The sequence below is a fragment of the Cyprinus carpio genome, chromosome A4 (genome assembly GCF_018340385.1).
Source record: "Cyprinus carpio isolate SPL01 chromosome A4, ASM1834038v1, whole genome shotgun sequence".
NCBI lineage: Eukaryota > Metazoa > Chordata > Actinopteri > Cypriniformes > Cyprinidae > Cyprinus > Cyprinus carpio.
This window is the reverse complement of record NC_056575.1, coordinates 17,076,444-17,094,713: the sequence shown is the minus strand read 5'-3', so window position 1 is coordinate 17,094,713 and position 18,270 is coordinate 17,076,444. Positions and strand designations below refer to the sequence as shown.

Sequence of the window (18,270 nt, the reverse complement as noted above, 5' to 3'; positions counted from 1 at the left end):
AGATCGACTGCAGAACTTTCCACTCCCATCAACCCTTTTATGGGATTGCGCTCTCACACTAATTTGCCCTGTTAAGTAAATCACACTCTAAAGCCAGTAAAAAACACAGCCTTGTACCTTTATTTTTGTGACCATCTTTATTTTATGTTTTTATTTATTTTTATTTTTTTTTGCTTCACATTAAAGTTTTTAAAGTTGTGTCACCTCATAGCTGGTTTGCTTGGCTTGCAACGCTTTAACAAAGAACTTTAAAATCTCTTTGGGAAAAATTAAAGGAAAAAAAAATACTTCAAGAACCAATTCCGTTGATAAGGGTAGATTTATTTTTGTTTTAGTTTTAGCATGTTAAAGCTGCCAAAAGAAGTTGGTTAGATTAGTTTGTCTTTTCCTCAGTTATGTTTTTTTTTCACTTTTTACGAAAACGTTTTTTTTTTTTTTTTTTTTTAACTAATAACTCAATTCACATACTGTTCATCTTACTGAAATTAATAAACATTAATAAAACATTACACTCGTTTAAATTAATGTTTTTGTCATCCTTTTCAGTGTTTACATTTTTTTGAATAAATTATCATATATCAAGTGCAATTTCCTTTTATCAAATGTTATAATTTGCTAGTTGAAGCTTTTAACATTTCAAACTTGAGGATTCCATAAAGCCCTGAAAACCACTAAGATATTAGCATTAAATAATTATTTTGTGTACATTCAGAAAAGAATATGAAAATATATGCTGTTATTTTAAATTAAACTGCTGTTAAATTATGAAATATTAATGCATTCAATATAAAAGTGACTATGCCGAAGCTCAGCAACCCTCTAACATCATTGCCATATCTTTTCTCTTTCCTCTTTCTTCTCAATGTTTGTGTCCATCTTAGCACACTTTTCAGGTCATCTCCATCTCAGCCTTACATCCACTGTCTAGCTAACATGTGCCAATCACTGCCATCCATAACAGCTAAAAGATGTTTTAAAATGTATTACAGCAATACTGCCATGTTTAAACTGGCAGGTGGCTCAACTAGTCTATAGTAGCTGGACACCTTGTTTCTCTTTTTCTTTCCCTCTCTCCTCCAGGATATGGCTGGCATTTCCTCTGACCCTTCTGCTGCCTGCTATGTGTTCTGACAGTCCATGCCCTTCAGGGGTTCATAGGGTGCTGACATTTACATGTGGCATGATTAAGGTGAGGGTTTTCAGTGCTAGAAAGGAAGTTGCTGCCACTCTGATCATGTTCAGGCTAATAGCAGTCCACTAATGTGCTACATGTAATGCTAGCAGAAATGGAAATATGCCTGTTAAACAGAAAATGCAGACAGGGCTGGTGGATTAGTGACAGATCATCTCCAGGTTACGTATATAACCATGGTTCCCCGAAGGGAACGACACATTGCATCGAAAACACTGTGGAAACGCCCCCAGCATGACTGCGCTTTGAATCACATGTGTAAACAGTCCAATGGAAGGGCGAGACGTCATAGGCGGGTGTCCCCTGATTTCGCATATCTAGGCCATAGAATCTGACGAATGTGAGGGGCGTGGATCATTGTGCTGCTTTGAAGATGACACACCTGCTAGGAAGGCCTTGGAGGCCGCCATAACTCGAGTTGAGTGAGCCTTGACCCCAATTGGTGAGGGGAAATCAGAGGACTCGTAGGCAATAGTAATGGCAGCAACTATCCACCGACTGCTTAATAGCAAGGAGACCCCTATTAGGGGGACCATAGCAAACAAGCAGTTGGTCCACCCTTCTCCACAGGGCAGCTCTGTGGATGTATGTGTCCAGTGATAAGAATGGGCCACTGAGAGGGCCTAAAGATCCCCAACTCTTTTTAGAGAAGTAATAGCCAGAAGAAGGGCAATCTTAATTGTCATATAGCAATCAGAAATTTCTTCAATAGGCTCAAATGGAGACTTACAAAGAGCTTCTAGTACCACAGCCGGGTCCCACATGGGGACACAAGATCGTACTGGGGGGCTTCAGCCTCAGTGCACCACGAAAAAAACATGTAACTAGGGGGTGTCTGCCCACTGATGTTGCTAGCGTTATGCGGCGACAAGGAGCTCCCAGCACCGGGCCCTGAAACAAGAACCAAGGTTTCCTCCACATGTCCAAGGCATCTCTGACTCTCCGCGAGACCTTGATCATGTGAAGCGGGTTTCCCCTTGGGGAGAGCACCTTGGTCTTGAGCCACCACTGTAGGGGTCTCATGTACAGCAGGCGAAAAGGTATCAAGTTGGACGCAGCTGCCATCAAACCCAATAGTTTCTGAAACTGCTTGACAGGGAGTGACTGGCCTTCTCTGACTCTCTTGACTGCAATAAGGATCAAAGGCAAACTTTTCTTGGCATTTAGTCTCAACCCCAAATTTTTCATATGGGTGAGAACGACATCTCGATGTTGAACCACCATCAGCTCTGATCGAGCCCAAATCAACCAATTGTCGATATAATTTAGTATGCGGATGCCCTGGAGTCTCAGTAAAGTTAGAGCAGCATCCACACACTTCGTGAAAGTGTGGGGTGAGAGTGCTAGGCCGAAAGGAAGAATTCGATATTGGTAAGCTTCACCCCTTAAAACAAACCTCAGGAACTTCCTGTGAGTGGGAAGGATGGAGACATGGAAATTAGCATCCTTTAGATCTATCGTGACAAACCAGTCCTCGGACATGATCTGAGACACAACCTGCTTGACAGTGAGCATCTTGCTGCTAAACAGTCTACTAAGGGAACCAGCCTCTCGAGACTGGTCTCTGGTGTACTTGGAGCTGCTAGCTCGGTGCCCTGAAGGCGAGGAATGGCAGGAAATGACCGAACTAACCGTTCTAGAGGCCCCCGAAGAGGTGGTGAGCATCTCAGCTCAACTACGTTTCCGGGCAGAAGAAACTGATATGTGTGCTCGCTGGAGACTGCTGCACACTGGAACTCTGGCAGGGTTAGCAGACTGATCTCCTGAGGGCTCTGAGGAGAGATGGACACCGTGTAATGCGGTGCACCCCACTCTTCCCCAGTAGGGGCTGCCCTCAGTGGTCTTGATCCATAACTGTCAGGACCACTTTGTCGAGGGCTTCCTTGACTGAAGCTCGACCCTCAGATCGGGCCTCGAGCCCCTGGCTTAGAGCGCCGCCGACCTTGGTCTTGTTGAGGGGGAGTGCGAGAGGCGACGCTCAACTTTTGACTTCCTTGTACGAGGAGCTGGTACACGGCCGGGGCTGCTCACATCCAGCAACCCCCAGAGCTAGAGAATGGCATGGGAGAAACCGGTGGAACACCGCTGCTTGTTTACAAGCCTCCTGGTATCTGTCGACGATGGAATTGACGGTGTCGCCGAACAGACCAGAAGGCACAAGCGGGGCATCCATGAGGAAGACCCTGTCTTTCTCCTTCATATCAGACAGGGTCAACCATAAATGTCTCTCCGCAGCCACCAGAGCTGCCATGGACTGCCCAATGGCATGGGCGATCTTCTTGGTGGTGTGGAGAGATAAATCAGCGGTTCTCCTCAGCTCTGAGATAACATCTGCTTTTACTTCTTCTCTTTCATCTAGCTCTTTAAACAACTCAGCTTGGTATGCCTGCAACACAGCCATTGTGTGCAGACATGCACCATCCTAACCTGCTGCTGTGTACCCCTTGCCCACCAGCGCTGAAGTGGTTCACAATGGCTTGGAGGGCAAGACCGGGGCCTTTAAAGATTTATTGGGAGTTGGGAGACAGATAGCTCGCAAGCGTCTATTCTACCCGGGGCATCGATCTATATCCACGTTCACCTGACCCTGCCACATTGCCATAAAAATCAGAGGCGGGGATGAATAAGCGGGCTGAGAATGGTTTCGCCCATGAACTCGACACCTCATTCTGAAGGTCAGAGAAAAAAGGCAGGCTCCGGTGTGGAGGTGGCAGCTTAGTTCGTAGAAAATGCTCATCTAATTTGCTCTTTTGCGGGTCAGCCTGTTTCTCAGCAGGCCAAACTATGTTTAATTTAGCTACCGCATGAATAACCACCTCCAACAACTCCTTATAATGGGGTGACTGAGGGGGCGAATCCTCGACGCTCTCCACATCAACCTTCTTGGAGGAAGATAGGTGGAGTGTCGAGCCCGCTCCCCAGGGGGAAGAAACCACAGAACCAGCTTCGTTTCCCAGAGATCAGGCGGATCTGGTGGGTGAGGAAGAAAATAGGGACTCGTCCGTCTCCATTCCCTCCACCAGATCCATTTGTGAACCCCACGAGTGCAGCTGCCACTCTGCCATGGCGGAAGTGGGGCCAGCACCGCGGGGAATGCTGGCGAAGACTCCCTCCTCGAAGAGAGCCTTCCGGGAGTGAAGGGTATGCAGGGGAAGCAACTCACTGGGCTCAGCGTGCTTCGCTCCCAAGCAGACTATGCACAGACTATGTGTATCCCCGCTCATGATGTAGCGTGGGCAGGGAGGAACACACAGTTTGTAACATGATCCGCTTTCACCCTTTAAATGCTTGGTTTTACGCTCAACCTTCTTAGACATATTGAGCTTATATGTGCTGATTTTGCTACTTTGACAAAAAAACAGTAAATAAAACACACAGAACATAAATTGCAACTGACACACACACAGAGTGCTTGCTAAATGACAGAAAGCTGATGCCGGTTCCATCTCACGTGCTTTTATAGCTTCCTGGTCACTGCGTCACCTGCCTATGTAATCTCGCCCTTCCATTGGACTGATTACACATGTGATTCAGAGCGCGGTCACACTGAGGGCGTTCCCATAGTGTTTTCTACTCAGCTCAAGTTCCTGAAGGAAAATTTTCATTTACTTGGCGCTATTTAAATTTTTTTGATCTGCCTTCTTTCTTTCTTTCTTCTTACTGTACTTTAATTTATTTGACTTTAAATCGTACTGATTCCTAAAAAAAGAAGAAAAAAAGGCACCAGCCAATATGCTCCCTTTCATTTACTGGTCTATACCAATTTGCCACTTTCTGAGTCTGTTTTGAACTCTCAATATTGAAATATCTGTGTAAGCATCCCCACAACTTCCATTTTACACTGCATGAGCTCTATTTAGGTTCTTAGGCTTGTGGGCATGAAATGAAAGCTGTCATGACTCACACAGAAGCAAGTGCATCTGTTTGAATAAAGTGCACCAACCCAGTGCCTGTTTACCGTTGTGTCCTTGAATTCCCTCATGAGCACAAGACATGGTGTTACATCATGATGCTAATTGCACGGCCCTCTGGGTAATGTATTTTATGTAGGGTTTGTCTTTAATCCCCCTGCAGAGAGGTGATGATGCTGCATCAGATTAATGTTAGAGTTCACTGGGGCTTGTTCTTGTGTATGTCACAGTGGAAAATTCGAACGTCTGTTACCTGAGTCTGGGTTTGCAATTAAATAATCTATTTACTTAATGTTTCTTGTCTTCCCTTTTGATAAGGAAGTGCACTTAATTGTAAAAGTGTTTATATATATATAAAATATATAAAAGAAAAACAATATAATTTTAACATAATATAATTTAAAAAATCTGCAGATAATATAATATTAAAGAAATGGAAGGCTATTTAAGCATACTTTAAGAGGGTACACTTTCATGACTGTTTCTTAACATAAATTAAAAAAAGTGGAATTTGTAATAATGTAAAATTACAGGTTGTACTTTAAAGTACAGTTAAATAAAAAATAAATAAATAATATTTTGTCATTCTTTGCATTTCAAACACAATAGAAATAATTACGAAATTATAAATAATGATACACTTAAAGGGTTAGTTCACCCAAAAATGAAAATTCTGTCATTAATTACTCACCCTCATGTCATTCTAAACCCATAAATTCATCTTCGGAACACAAAATAAGATATTTTTGATGAATTCTGAGAGCTTATGCTGTTCTGTGTCAGCTGTGTCATGCAGATTTGTTGTTTTCATTCAAATCAAAGTGTAAACAACATAGAAAACATCTGTGTAATGCAGCTGACACAGAACAGCATACGCTGTTTACGTTCAATGGCTAATCTAATGGCTAATTTCTGAATAAAGTCATTATTTTTGTTTTCTTTGCATACAAAAAGTATTCTTGTAGCTTTGTAATATTATGGTTGAACCCTTGATGTCACAAGGATTATTTTAACGATCTCCTTACTACGTTTCTGGACCTTGACCATGGTAATTACATTGCTGTATGGGAGGGTCAGAGAGCACTCAGAATTAATCAAAAATATCTTAATTTGTGTTCCAAAGATGCACGGAGGTCTTAGGGGTTTGGAACGACATGAGAGTGAGTAATTAATGACAGAATTTTCATTTTTGCATGAACTATCCCTTTAAGCCCTACTTAAAAGCCCCAAAAAACATTCAAAATTTAACTGCAGTAAATCTAAATTTAAATTGTAATGCTTATATAATTGCAATTAACATGCAATTAAGAATATGAATACATAACATTCAGTTCAGACTGAAGTACTTTTTTAAGTATATTATTTGCATAATAAGTAGTCTTTTTAAAAGTATGATAAAGTGTAATTCTTTTTCACAAGGGTTATTGTGAATATTTCATCAGTGCACATTATTCCAAAGGAAAAACAATTGTGTGTGTGTGTGTGTGTGTGTGTGTGTGTGTGTGTGTGTGTGTGTGTGTGTGTGTGTGTGTGTGTTTAGTAAAAAATAGTTCTGCTCTAAAACTACTTTATGTCATGTTTCAAAATGTTTTCAAGTTTTTCATATTTCATAAAAAATTATTGAATACAAAAAGTTTGTATGATTTTAGTAGTACCATGGAAGTGTTTAAGATTATTCTTTAAGTTCATTCATCAAAAGTATATTAACTTTTTCAAAGTTAATTTTAAACTTGATATGATGGCAATATGGTGAGCGTAGCATGCAAATGTACATAGATTAACAATTATAGAAGCTGTATTTCATATAATACAACATGTAATTTACTATCATACACCATATAAGTATTATAGAATAAGAATTTTATTTGTATATTTTTATTTTGTTTTTAATTTTAGTTTGAGTTGTGCTTTTGTTATTTGTATTATTATATTATTATTTTATTTCCATTTAGCCTTCATTTAATTTTATTTCACTTGAAGTTTTAGTCATTTAATAAGTTTTTTTTTTTTTTCAACATTTTCATGCCATATTTATATTTTATTTTATTACAGGTTTATTTCAATAGTTTTACTTTTAATCAGTAACAACTCATTTCATGCATATGTTCACGCAAAAAAAAAAAAAATCATCTTTGAGAGATTAGTGAGTTGTATGCATAACGTTTGAATTTTGACTTTAATTAAATATTCCCTTTCTAAGTACTACCAAAAATATGGAAAACTTATATAACTTGAATTTCTTCTTTCTTCTATCCACTGACTGCAGAACTTTTTTTTTCCTTGTTCTGATCAACCAGGAAAAAATGTGTATAAAATGTTTGTTTTGATAACTCTGTAAAAATTCTCCTCCACACCGCAGTGTTAATTTAACAGAAGGGGGCAAAAGTGCACAGATGAGTTTTACCTCCAGGGGGCTGCTGTCGACTTTGGGTTTGGCGGCGTTAACGTCTTGAATGACTTTAGGGGAAGTGGAAGGTCGCCTGGTTGAGGACACTGTGTTTTCACTCCAGCAGGAACATATGGCTGTTATAGCTTGTTAATTCCTGTTCACTAGTTCTATGTGTCTTATAAGCTGTAAGCTACTGACGGATGCTAGGGGTCTGTAGGGACTTACCTGCGAGAACACTGAGCTCTTACCTCTACTGCATTATGTCCGCTCTGTGATGTGATCATTTCCTGTTTGCCTGAGCAAAGAAAAGAGTCCAAATCAGACTAAAGTTTAAAGAATGGTTGAATATGCAATACAATAATAATAATAAAAATAATAAGTTTTTATCACTTTTTTAAATTTGGGATGATATGGAAGTATTATATCGTCCATGCATATATAATGGTTTCCCCACTAGCTTATTGAATTGCATTCTGGGATATATATATATATATATATATATATATATATATATATATATATATATATATATATATATATATATATATTCTGCTTTATATATTCTCTTACAAAGAATAACACAATTGTTGTGTCTCCACTCTTCAATGGCGGCCTTCATAGACAATAGTTCCTTATTGCCCACATCAAAATTCTGGTCTCTGTGATGCCTTGGTACTTACTTGGGACTTACTAGACTTACTTTGTAGACTCACTTTTTTGTCCTTTGACTCCAAAGTTACTTGGATCACATCTTTGTCATGATCTGTTACTTTAGATTTTGAATGAAGAACGTCTCTAGGTTACACATGTAACCATGGATCCTCTAGGGAACTCGGGCTGCGTCGAAAACGCTATGGGGAACGAGGTGCCCACGCTGCCAGACTACCAAATCCCTGCCTAGTGTATATCCGAAGAGCATAGCTTAGGACGAGAGAACAGAAATGTCTGGAGTAACTGGCATATCTAGGCCATAAAACCTTGCGAATGTGGAGGGCGTGGACCACCCTGCAACGTTGCAGATGTCCAGCATGGACGCACCTGCTAAGAAGGCCTTGAAGGCCGCCATACCCCGTGTGGAGTGAGCCTTGACTCCCATTAGCGAGGGGAGACCAGAGGACTCATAGGTAACGTTGATAGCCTCAACTATCCTACGACTAAAGTTCTGCTTCGTTGCAGGAAAAATCCAACTTGGGGGCACCATAGCACACCAGCAGTTGGTCCATCTTTCTCCACAGGACAGCTCTGTGGACGTATGTGTCCAGCGCTCGAGCTGGATACATACAGTTTGCTTCTTCTGGTCGGACTCCCGGAAGGGAGGAGGGCAGAAGGCCTGCAGTACTATCGGTTGTGTTGTGACAGAGGGAACTTTAGGAACACAACCCGCTCGAGGGTATAGAAGTACTTTGGCCATGCCGGGAGCAAAGTGAAATGAGTAGGGCCCACTGAGAGGGCCTGAAGATCTGCAACTCTCCTCAGAGAGGCAATAGCCAACAGGTCAGATGTCTATCTGATATATCTTGGATCAGCTGGAATGGAGCTTTACAGAGCCTCTAACACCACAACCAAGTCCCAGGGGGGACACAGGACTGTACTGGAGGCCTTAGCCTCAGCGCACTTTGGAGGAAACGTATCAGTAGGGGGTGTCTTCCCACTGATTGTCCACCAAGAGGGACATGGTAGGCCGCAATGGCCGCCACATACATTTTTAAGGTGGAGTGGGTCAACTCTGCAGAGAACCTGGCTTGTAGAAACTCCAGAACTGTACCAACTGGCTAGTTAGCTGGGTAAAGCTGGCAGTCTCTGCACCATGAGGTGAAGAGTTTCCACCTCAGGGCATTCGGTTTCCTCGTTGAGGGAGCTCTGGATTGGAGAAGGGTCTCAACAACCTCGGTTGAGAGACCGGATGCTATGAGCTGTGCCCCCTCAGGGGCCACACCCACAGTTTCCACAACTCCAGGCAAGGGTAAATTATCATGCCCTCCGCCTGTGAGAGTAGATCTGTCCTGATCGGTATCTCCCATGGAGAGCCGTTGAGGAGAGAGACCAGATCTGAGAACCATACTCAGCCCGGCCAGAACGGGGCTACTAATAACAGCCGAACCCCGTGTGTTGTCGGTGCACACCAACACATGGTGACCTCTCAGGTCTGGGAGGAAATATTTTAATGCTCGATGCACAGCTAGCATCTCTAGACAACTGATATGCCATGTCAGATGGCGACCGCTCCAAAGACCATGGGCAGGGTGGCCACTCATGACTGCACCCCAGCCGGTGAGGGACGCATCTGTCACTAGCGTTACAAGGCGACAAGGAGCTCCCAGCACCGGGCCCTGATTCAAGAACCAAGGTTTCTTCCACGTGTCTAAGGCACGGAGGCATTCCCCCCTCGGGGAAAATCCCTTGGTCTTGAGCCACCACTGTAGGGGTCTCATGTACAGCAGGCCAAAAGGTATCACGTTGGACACAGCTGCCATCAGACCTAACAATCTCTGAAACTGTTTGACAATGACTCTGTTTGACTCTCTTGACTGACGTGAGGATCGACTCGATATGAGCAGGAGACAGACGTGCCTGCATCGTGGTCAGATCCCACACTACGCCAAGATAGGTGGTTCTCTGAACTGGAGAAAGTACACTCTTGTTGGCGTTCAGTCTCAAACCCAGCTCCCCCATGTGGGCAAGAACGACATCTCAATGTCGAACCGCCATCTGCTCTGATTGAGCTAAAATCAACCAATCGTTGATTTAATTTAGTATGCGGATGCCCCGCAGTTGCAGTGGAGCCATTTGAGCAGCATCCACGCACTTCGTAAACGTGCTGGGTGAGAGTACAAAGCCGGATGGAAGTACTCAATATTGGTACACTTCACCCCCGAAAGCATTCCTCAGAAACTTCCTGTGTTGTAGAAGGATGGAGATACAACATGATGTAAACCTGATTTGTGATACAACATGCTTTATAATGAGCATTTTGAACTTCAGCCTCATAACTGAGCGATTTAACTGATGTAGATCTATGATTGGATGCAACCCCCTCATCCTTCCTTGGAACTTGTGAAATACCGGCTGTAAAACCCCGGATTCCCTGTCTTGAGGAGGGACCACCTCGATTGGTTCCTTCCCTAATAGGGTATTCACTTTTTGTTCCATAACCAGAGCCTGTCAGGTCCGACCAACGTCAAAATAACCCCATTGAATTTCGGCGGTAAGAGCCGAACTGAATGCGATAGCCTTATTGCCATATGCAGGACCCACTGAGATACATTTGGCAGTCGTTCAAATGCTGCTAAATAATCTACTAAGGGAATCAGTCTCTCGAGACTGACCTCTGGTGTAACTGAGGCAGCTAAATCGGTGCCTGAAGTAGAACACCATTCCCAGCAACAGATCTAACTGTTTTAGAGACCCCCGCAGGGGTAGCAAGCCTCTCAGCACCGCTCGCGGGCGGAAGAAACTGAGAGCAGTGCTCACTGGAAACCGCTGCGCCCTGGAGCTCTGGCAGGGTTGGCAGATCGATTTCCCGAGGGCACTGAGGAGAGACGGGCACCATGTAATGCGTGTAAACACCACTTTACCCCAGTAGTGGCCGCCCTCTGCAGTCGTGACCGACAAGTGTCAGGACTTCTTAGCCGAGGACCTCCCAGCCTGAAGTACGCCCCTCAGATCCGGCTTAGGCAGGTTAACCCTGGCCCAGAGCGTTGCTTCAGCCTCCGGTCCCGACGCGGGGGAGCGCGGGCAGCAACACTCTGATTGTGCGCCTCCCTATACGAGGAGCCGGTACACGGAGAGGGCTGCTCCCACCCAGTATATATAACTTCTCAAAGTGAGATAAATGTCATTATATTCCTCCATATTAAATGGAGCCAAACAAGCAGACAAGTAAACACGGTCTGGCTTGTGATCCAATTCATATCTAACTTCTCATAGTCAGATAAATACTGAATTTAATTCCTCAGAATTAAATGCAGCTAACCAATCAGACAAGTAAACACGGTCTGGTTTGGTAAGATTCACATCAAAACTGAAAATGATGTCATACACACGTTGCCTCGGCAGCGCGCGAGCCGCTTAGTCACACAAACAATATAAATCTCCTCAGAGATAAATAGCTGCAGCTGCGAGTTCATGGTCAGAGGGGGAAGGAACCGCAGTGCGGGCTTCCGAGCCTCGAGAACGAACTCTAGATCTAGGGAACATGGGTGGAGATAGGAAAAGCCGTCTCCAGCCCGTCCCCAGATATACGAGAAGCACAGTCAGCCCCCTTATTTTTCCCGAGAGCTGACTGCGCGAGCTGTGCTCCTCATTAATGCTGCTCGTTATAATATTTAGGCATAATATGCTTGTGGATCTGATGCTTGTGCAACTGATGTCTGTGCAACTTATGTTTATGCAGCTGATGTTTGTGCAACTGCGAGTTCTTCGACGCCCTCCGTGTCAGTCTCCTCAAAGAAAGAAAGGCGTGTCGCGGCCGTTACTCGGGGGGAAGGACCTGCGCTCGGGCTTCCGAACCCAGAGATCGGGCAGATCTGGCGGGTGAGTTAGGAGATAGGGATGCGCCCGTCTCCATTCCCTCCAGCAGATCTATCTGCGAACCCAGCAAATGCAGGCGCCGCTCCACCTCGGCGAAAGCGGGGACCAGCACTGCGAGGAACACTGGCGAAGACTCCCTCTTGAGGAGAGCCCTCCGGGATCGAAGCATCCGCACTGGCCATACACAGTGCAGGCAGTCGGATCCCTCAAGAGCTGAATCAGCGTGCTTCGATCCCAGGCAGACCGCAGACAGACTGTATGTATCCCCACTCGTGATGTAGCAAGGGCAGGGAGGAACACACAATCTGAAACGCGATCTTGATTCGCCTTTCAGATGTCTCGTCTTAGCTTTGCTCTTTGACTATTGCTTACTCTTTGAGGAGCTATAATAAGACTGACAAGACAGAATAACATGCACACACAGAGCACTTGCTGAAAGACGCGAAGCTGACGCCAGCCGCGCAGCATGTGCTTTTATAGCTTCCTGGTCGCTTAAGTCACCCCACCCGTGACGTCACGCTCTTCCATTAGACAGATTACACACGATATTCAGAGTCGCTCACGCTAAGCGCGTTCTCCATAGCGTTTTCGATGCAGCTCGGGTTCCTGAAGAGGAACTTGTAGATATCCTACTTATATTTCTGGTAACCAGTGTTGTTATTGTTAACTAGAACTAAAACGAAGACTATTTAAATAGTTTCCATTAATTAAAGTTCAGCTTTTAAAAATGTGTTTCAGGACACCTGTGTTCTTTTCTATTCCATTTCTCCTTGAATTGAAGATTGTATACTTCTAAACTCAAATTTGGTACATTTACTGTATAGCACAATTCTGTAAAACCTGCTTGATAATGTATAAACAGATGTTGAATGCAAATCATATGACATACAGCAGATAAATGTGTGTCTGAGTGTATTTTTTTGTAAAGTACCTGAAGGAGAACCTTGTCTTCCCCTCAGTTCAAGCTGAGTCCCGTTGTTCTTGATGGAGTGAGTTTTGGCTCCCTGTTGTTTTTCCAACTCCCCTAAAAAAAAATGAAAAGAGACCAGGAGAACTTTAGGTCTATGCCACACACACACACACACACACACACACACACACACACACACACACACACACACACACACACACACACAAAAAAAAACAAAAAAAAACAACAACAACAGCATGCTCACATCCTCTAAACCTTGAGTCGTCCGTCTCTGAACAGCAAAGCTTCAAATCACCATACTTACACTCAGGGCTTGATGATAATTGCCTGACATTTCTAATCAGGCTACAAAAGAGCTTTTCCCTCATCCAACAGAATTATAAGAAAGCTCTGGCTCTGCATTAAGACTCTTTTAAGGGAAATATGCCTTCTGATTTAATGAATCCATAGGAAAGGACTAAGCCTTGATAAAAACCTGTGAGTGCTCAAAGAATAGCTGACAACCAATCATCCGGATACTAAAACACAGCATGCTACCTAATTAAACATATTTATTACAGTAGTAAATTCAAGGATAATAGGAGGGAAAAATGTGTCCTCTTTTATTCCAGAGAATTAAAAAGTCATGCAGACAAATGGAAAATAAAATATAGCACATTTGATAATGAGGGTGTTTAATAAAATAAAATAACATTTTGATATGTTGATTTATTGACAAAAATAATAATAATAATAATAATAATGTTTTCATGCAATGACTATGAAAACAGCAAGTCAAAAGCAATGTAATTATGCCTTTAACACATAAATTCAGTGTAATGAATTTAAATAAATAAATAAATAAAATTAATTCAATAATTCTTACTACTACTTTAACTTTTTTAAAGGTGTTAAGCTGAATGTTGTTTTCATGTTGATTCATGAGTTACACTATTTTCACTGATGATGATGATAATATCAATAATAATAATGGTATTAAAATAATAAAATACAAATGTATACAAAATGTATACATCTAGTTTAAGTTGCAATTAAATTTTTATGTTGGTTTGAATGTTAATTATATATAAAAAATGAATTGTAATAACTCGTGCAATTGTAAACATTGTTGTTATTATAGTTATTATTATCCCATCAAAAATAAGTGATGTCAAATACAAAAAAAAAAAAAAAAAAAAAAAAGGTAATTGGGTTAAGCATTATCAAATATGGATAAAGAAGTACTTTGGCCAATTTTGCCCCTCTATTTAATGTTTTTATTCTTGAAATATTCTCCTGGAAACATCAGTTTATTTTTCTACATTTCTGTCATTTAGAACGAGTAAAACAGAGTATTAATCTACAGCAAACCCTCCAGTGTCCCTTCGGATAATGAGACAGAAGATTTCCTGCTTCAATTCAACACAAATTAACTGCAAATGAGGATTGCCTTTATTTGTGATGCTGAAATAAAGACAAAGACATGAAATGCAAGCAAAAGTATCAATGCACAAAGGCATTTAGTCATGCTTGGATTGTAAAGAGAAGTCCCATTATGTGGAAAAGAAAAGATGTGTAGCTGTGTTGATGACAGCTCTCAGTTCACCAACAGCTGTATTCCTAAAAGAGAGTAAAGGTGCTTATCTATCTTTTCCCAGTGAAACTGTTGACAAAGATGCACATACAGCACAAGACTTCCCATGGACCCTTGCTCTCTCTAGCACAGAATGTAATGAAAACCATCCGACCTCAGCAGAATACATGCTTTGATGTCCACTGGCACTCAGCCCTTTCTCTTTCTGTCTCTCTTTTTGTCTATCTCCCTCATGGAAACCAAAAGACATTTCTCTGTTCCTGCATCCATGTCTTTCCTTCTCAGTTCCTTCAGAGGATGTTTGAAAGCCTGACAGCACTGTGCAAACAAACATTTTATTTATTACAGAACATCAAAACAGCTCAGTGAGAGTCCTAAAGGACAAACACACAGGGAAAACAGGCATATACACACCATATTTACAAAAATGCAAAGTAAATAAATAGTAGAGCAGGCAAGACTGCAAAATGAGAATAGAAAGCAGATGATATTACACAGAAATTAACTGGTCCAATAAGCAGCCTTCACATCTGTAAACACAAGTAGGGTTGAAAAGCGGTGCATTCTGTTTTATCTTCTTTTGGTTGATGTTTCAGACTTAATAATTGCATTTACACTGAAATATGATGCTTAAATATTAATTAAATGAAATAACTAGTGATAAAAACAGTTTAAATTCAGCTTTTTGTGGATATATTGAAACATTTTCTTAAGGATTCTTTAATGAATATACATTTCAAAAGAACAGCATTTATTTAAAACAATTTTAAAGTTTTTACTGTGACTTTAGATCAATTTAATGCATACTTGCTGAATAAAAGTGTTATTTTATTTCAGAAAGAATTATTGACCCTTAACATTTGAATGGTAGTAATTAATTATTACGCATTAAGGCCGGGACACACCAATCTAACTTCAAAGAACTAGCGGCGGCAAAAGCCGTCGGAGTTGTCGCCTCATGTTGGCAGCGTTGGGCCAAAAAGCTGTGCTCGAACACACCGCACAGACTACAGTTGACGGCAAACTAACACGTGCCTTCTGCACATGCATGAGAGGAACAAGTTGTTCATATTTTAGCAACTATTAATAGTATATATTTGTCATTCAAAAGGAGAAACCGAAACAAAGATATACGAGATAAACGCAGATATATGAAATGTAAACTAAGCAGTGATTGTTTACCATTTTGAATATCAGTAACATTGATAACTTAAATGATTTTAAGCGGCTCATGTTGTTATGAAATCATTCGTGTATTAGAATGATTGGAAAAGATCACGTAACATTTAAACAGCCTTCTGTCTGTACCGCCTTCATTCACATGCTTGTTTTCATCACTTTTGCTTTAATTTTCGGCACTGACTCATTCTCTAAACTGAACATCCAATCAGAGCTCTCACTCTCGCTGACAGCCCCAACGTCCCCGATGCCAATTCATCATGTTGAATCAGGCAAACTGCAGCTGATGTGAGCCCAACAAGTGGAACACACTAACCAAACTAGCCTGACTGTTGCTCGCCATCAGCCCGACGATGGTAAACGGCCAATCGTTGGCTTGATGTGTCCCGGGCTTTATATGTTTAAATGACTAAAGTTTGTCAGGTAAAACTGATGTAATATTTAGTTCATACATTGAGTTACATTTCAACTAAGTTTAATACTTCAGTGCTGTAATACCTAGAAGTAACTTAGAATTGTAACTTTTTTACCCATTAATGTCACAACCTTAGCAACTTTCTTGAAAAGTTCTTTCTGGCAACCACCAACAACACACTAGCACACTTCAACCATTCACATTTTCTTCAGAAAAAAATAATAAATAAAAAAACCTTATTAATCATAGTTGTCTATGATTAATAAGGTTTTAATAAGATTTAATAAGATTAATATACTGTGGCTGCCAACAACTGGGTTACTTCTGTTAACTCAGCAAATGGGCAACATTACCCAGTGTTACCATGGAAACACTGTCCAATATTCAGAGATGACTGCTGTTTCACATCATGAAGCAAGAAACAAACAAAAAATGAGTATCTTTTCACTTGATTGCTTACTAGCTCAACTCAAAAGAGCCACCCACAAATCTATGATATTCTGTTCTCTATAGATATGGCTCAGGGTTTTGTTAGTCAGGCGAAAACCATTTGCTTAGAAAATTAACGACAGGCTCCTCTTAACAAGCTGCATGTTTCGAGGTATCATACATGTCTGTAACACAAATGATGTGGGATCAGCTATGCATTAAAAATGAAAACATCTGTATTCTCTTATACACATGCACTTTGTATTTTGGTACACAGCCCACTCACATTCAATACGTATCTGTTCCATCTCTGACACCTCAGCGATGGACTCCTTCAGGTCCTCTACGAACTTGAGCAGGTCCTCTGCACTCTGAGCACAGAAATTTAACACCTGCTTCTTATCAGAGCCCGAACACGGAGACACAATAGTGATGGCATGAGGATAGTCTGAAACAAAAACAGAACAAAAAGAGACAAAACCGAAACACTGCATTAGCAAAAATTAACAGATTAATTTATATATTGATGTGAATATGTGCTGTATGTGTCATGTTATTACTTGTTTGTGTGCTTTTCAAAAATGCTTCATCAATATCAATCATAGATGGAAAATTTGAATATGGTCTATTATAACCTAACATGACATATTTTTTGATATATTGATGTGAATAGTGGCCATATGAGTCATGTTATTACTTGTTTGTGTGCTTTTTTTTTTTAAGCTTGACAGACATGGTCACTTATAGAAACTGTCACTAAGGAAATGTGTGATGATTCTTTAAAAAATTCTCCCTTTGTATTCCACATACATTTGGAAATTTTTTAATTACATGAGAGGGTTAGTGAATATTTTAACGTTTTTAGGTATTAACTATTCTTTAATCATCTGAGAATCAATATAATGAATCTTTTTTTTTTTTCAATTTTTTTTTTTTTTTTTTTTTTTTTTTTTTTTTGCAATTTTGCGATTTTGGTAACATTTTCTATAAAACATTAAAAAAAAATCACATAAATAAACATCTTTAGTTATACATATGATCTCAATCTATATTATTCTTTAATGTGACCTTTTCCCCAAGTAAATCAGAATATTCAATAATAATAATAATAATAATAATATGTCCTTGATTGACCTTGACTCATATTCGCGATTTCAATATAAATTTGCAGTGCATTGTGGATGACTGTTCGGCTCATGAATGACCATAGGGACCCACTTATGAGAAGTATTTTCGAGCAAATTTGGTGGCTGGTCAAACAACTCAGGGTATTCCAGATGGTAATTGTTATTGGTTATTATCATAATTAAAAAAAACACTATAACACCAAAAACAATACCAAAAAACTACCTAAATTGTTATTCGGCTGTTACTGACCAATAGCCCTCACACCTAAATTGTTATTTGGCTGTTACTGACCAATAGCCCTCACAGCCCAAGTGATGTTAGTGGAACAGTCATTTGATAAAATATGCTATTTAAACATCACGCAAAACATCACTCACTTTCTAACTTTCTTACAAAATTCCAACATAATACAAACCTAAAAAATACATTAAAAATCCATTCATAATGCCTTTATAACACCTTTATAACACAATTTCTCATTCCTTGCAGTATTACATTTATAAACTTTACAAATGCCATCACTAGAGTGACTGGCCACTCAGCAATCCATTCGAGTATTTTATTGTCATTGTTGTGGCTGGAAATATGTTTGT

The 18,270-nt window shown here is 40.7% G+C and overlaps 1 protein-coding gene across 4 annotated transcripts in view; it reads right to left on the bottom strand.

Annotated features, from left to right (window-relative positions):
* Positions 1 to 18,270, bottom strand: part of LOC109065022 (IQ motif and SEC7 domain-containing protein 3-like) — a 129,445-nt gene that overhangs the window by 5,139 nt on the left and 106,036 nt on the right. For all 4 annotated transcript variants that reach the window (XM_042743354.1, XM_042743353.1, XM_042743357.1 and 1 more), the window contains 3 exons: positions 16,836 to 16,997; positions 12,954 to 13,046; positions 7,741 to 7,787 (listed from right to left, as the gene is read on the bottom strand). In XM_042743354.1, coding sequence (XP_042599288.1) covers positions 7,741 to 7,787; positions 12,954 to 13,046; positions 16,836 to 16,997 — 302 coding nt within the window. The remainder of the gene's footprint in view (positions 1 to 7,740; positions 7,788 to 12,953; positions 13,047 to 16,835; positions 16,998 to 18,270) is intronic.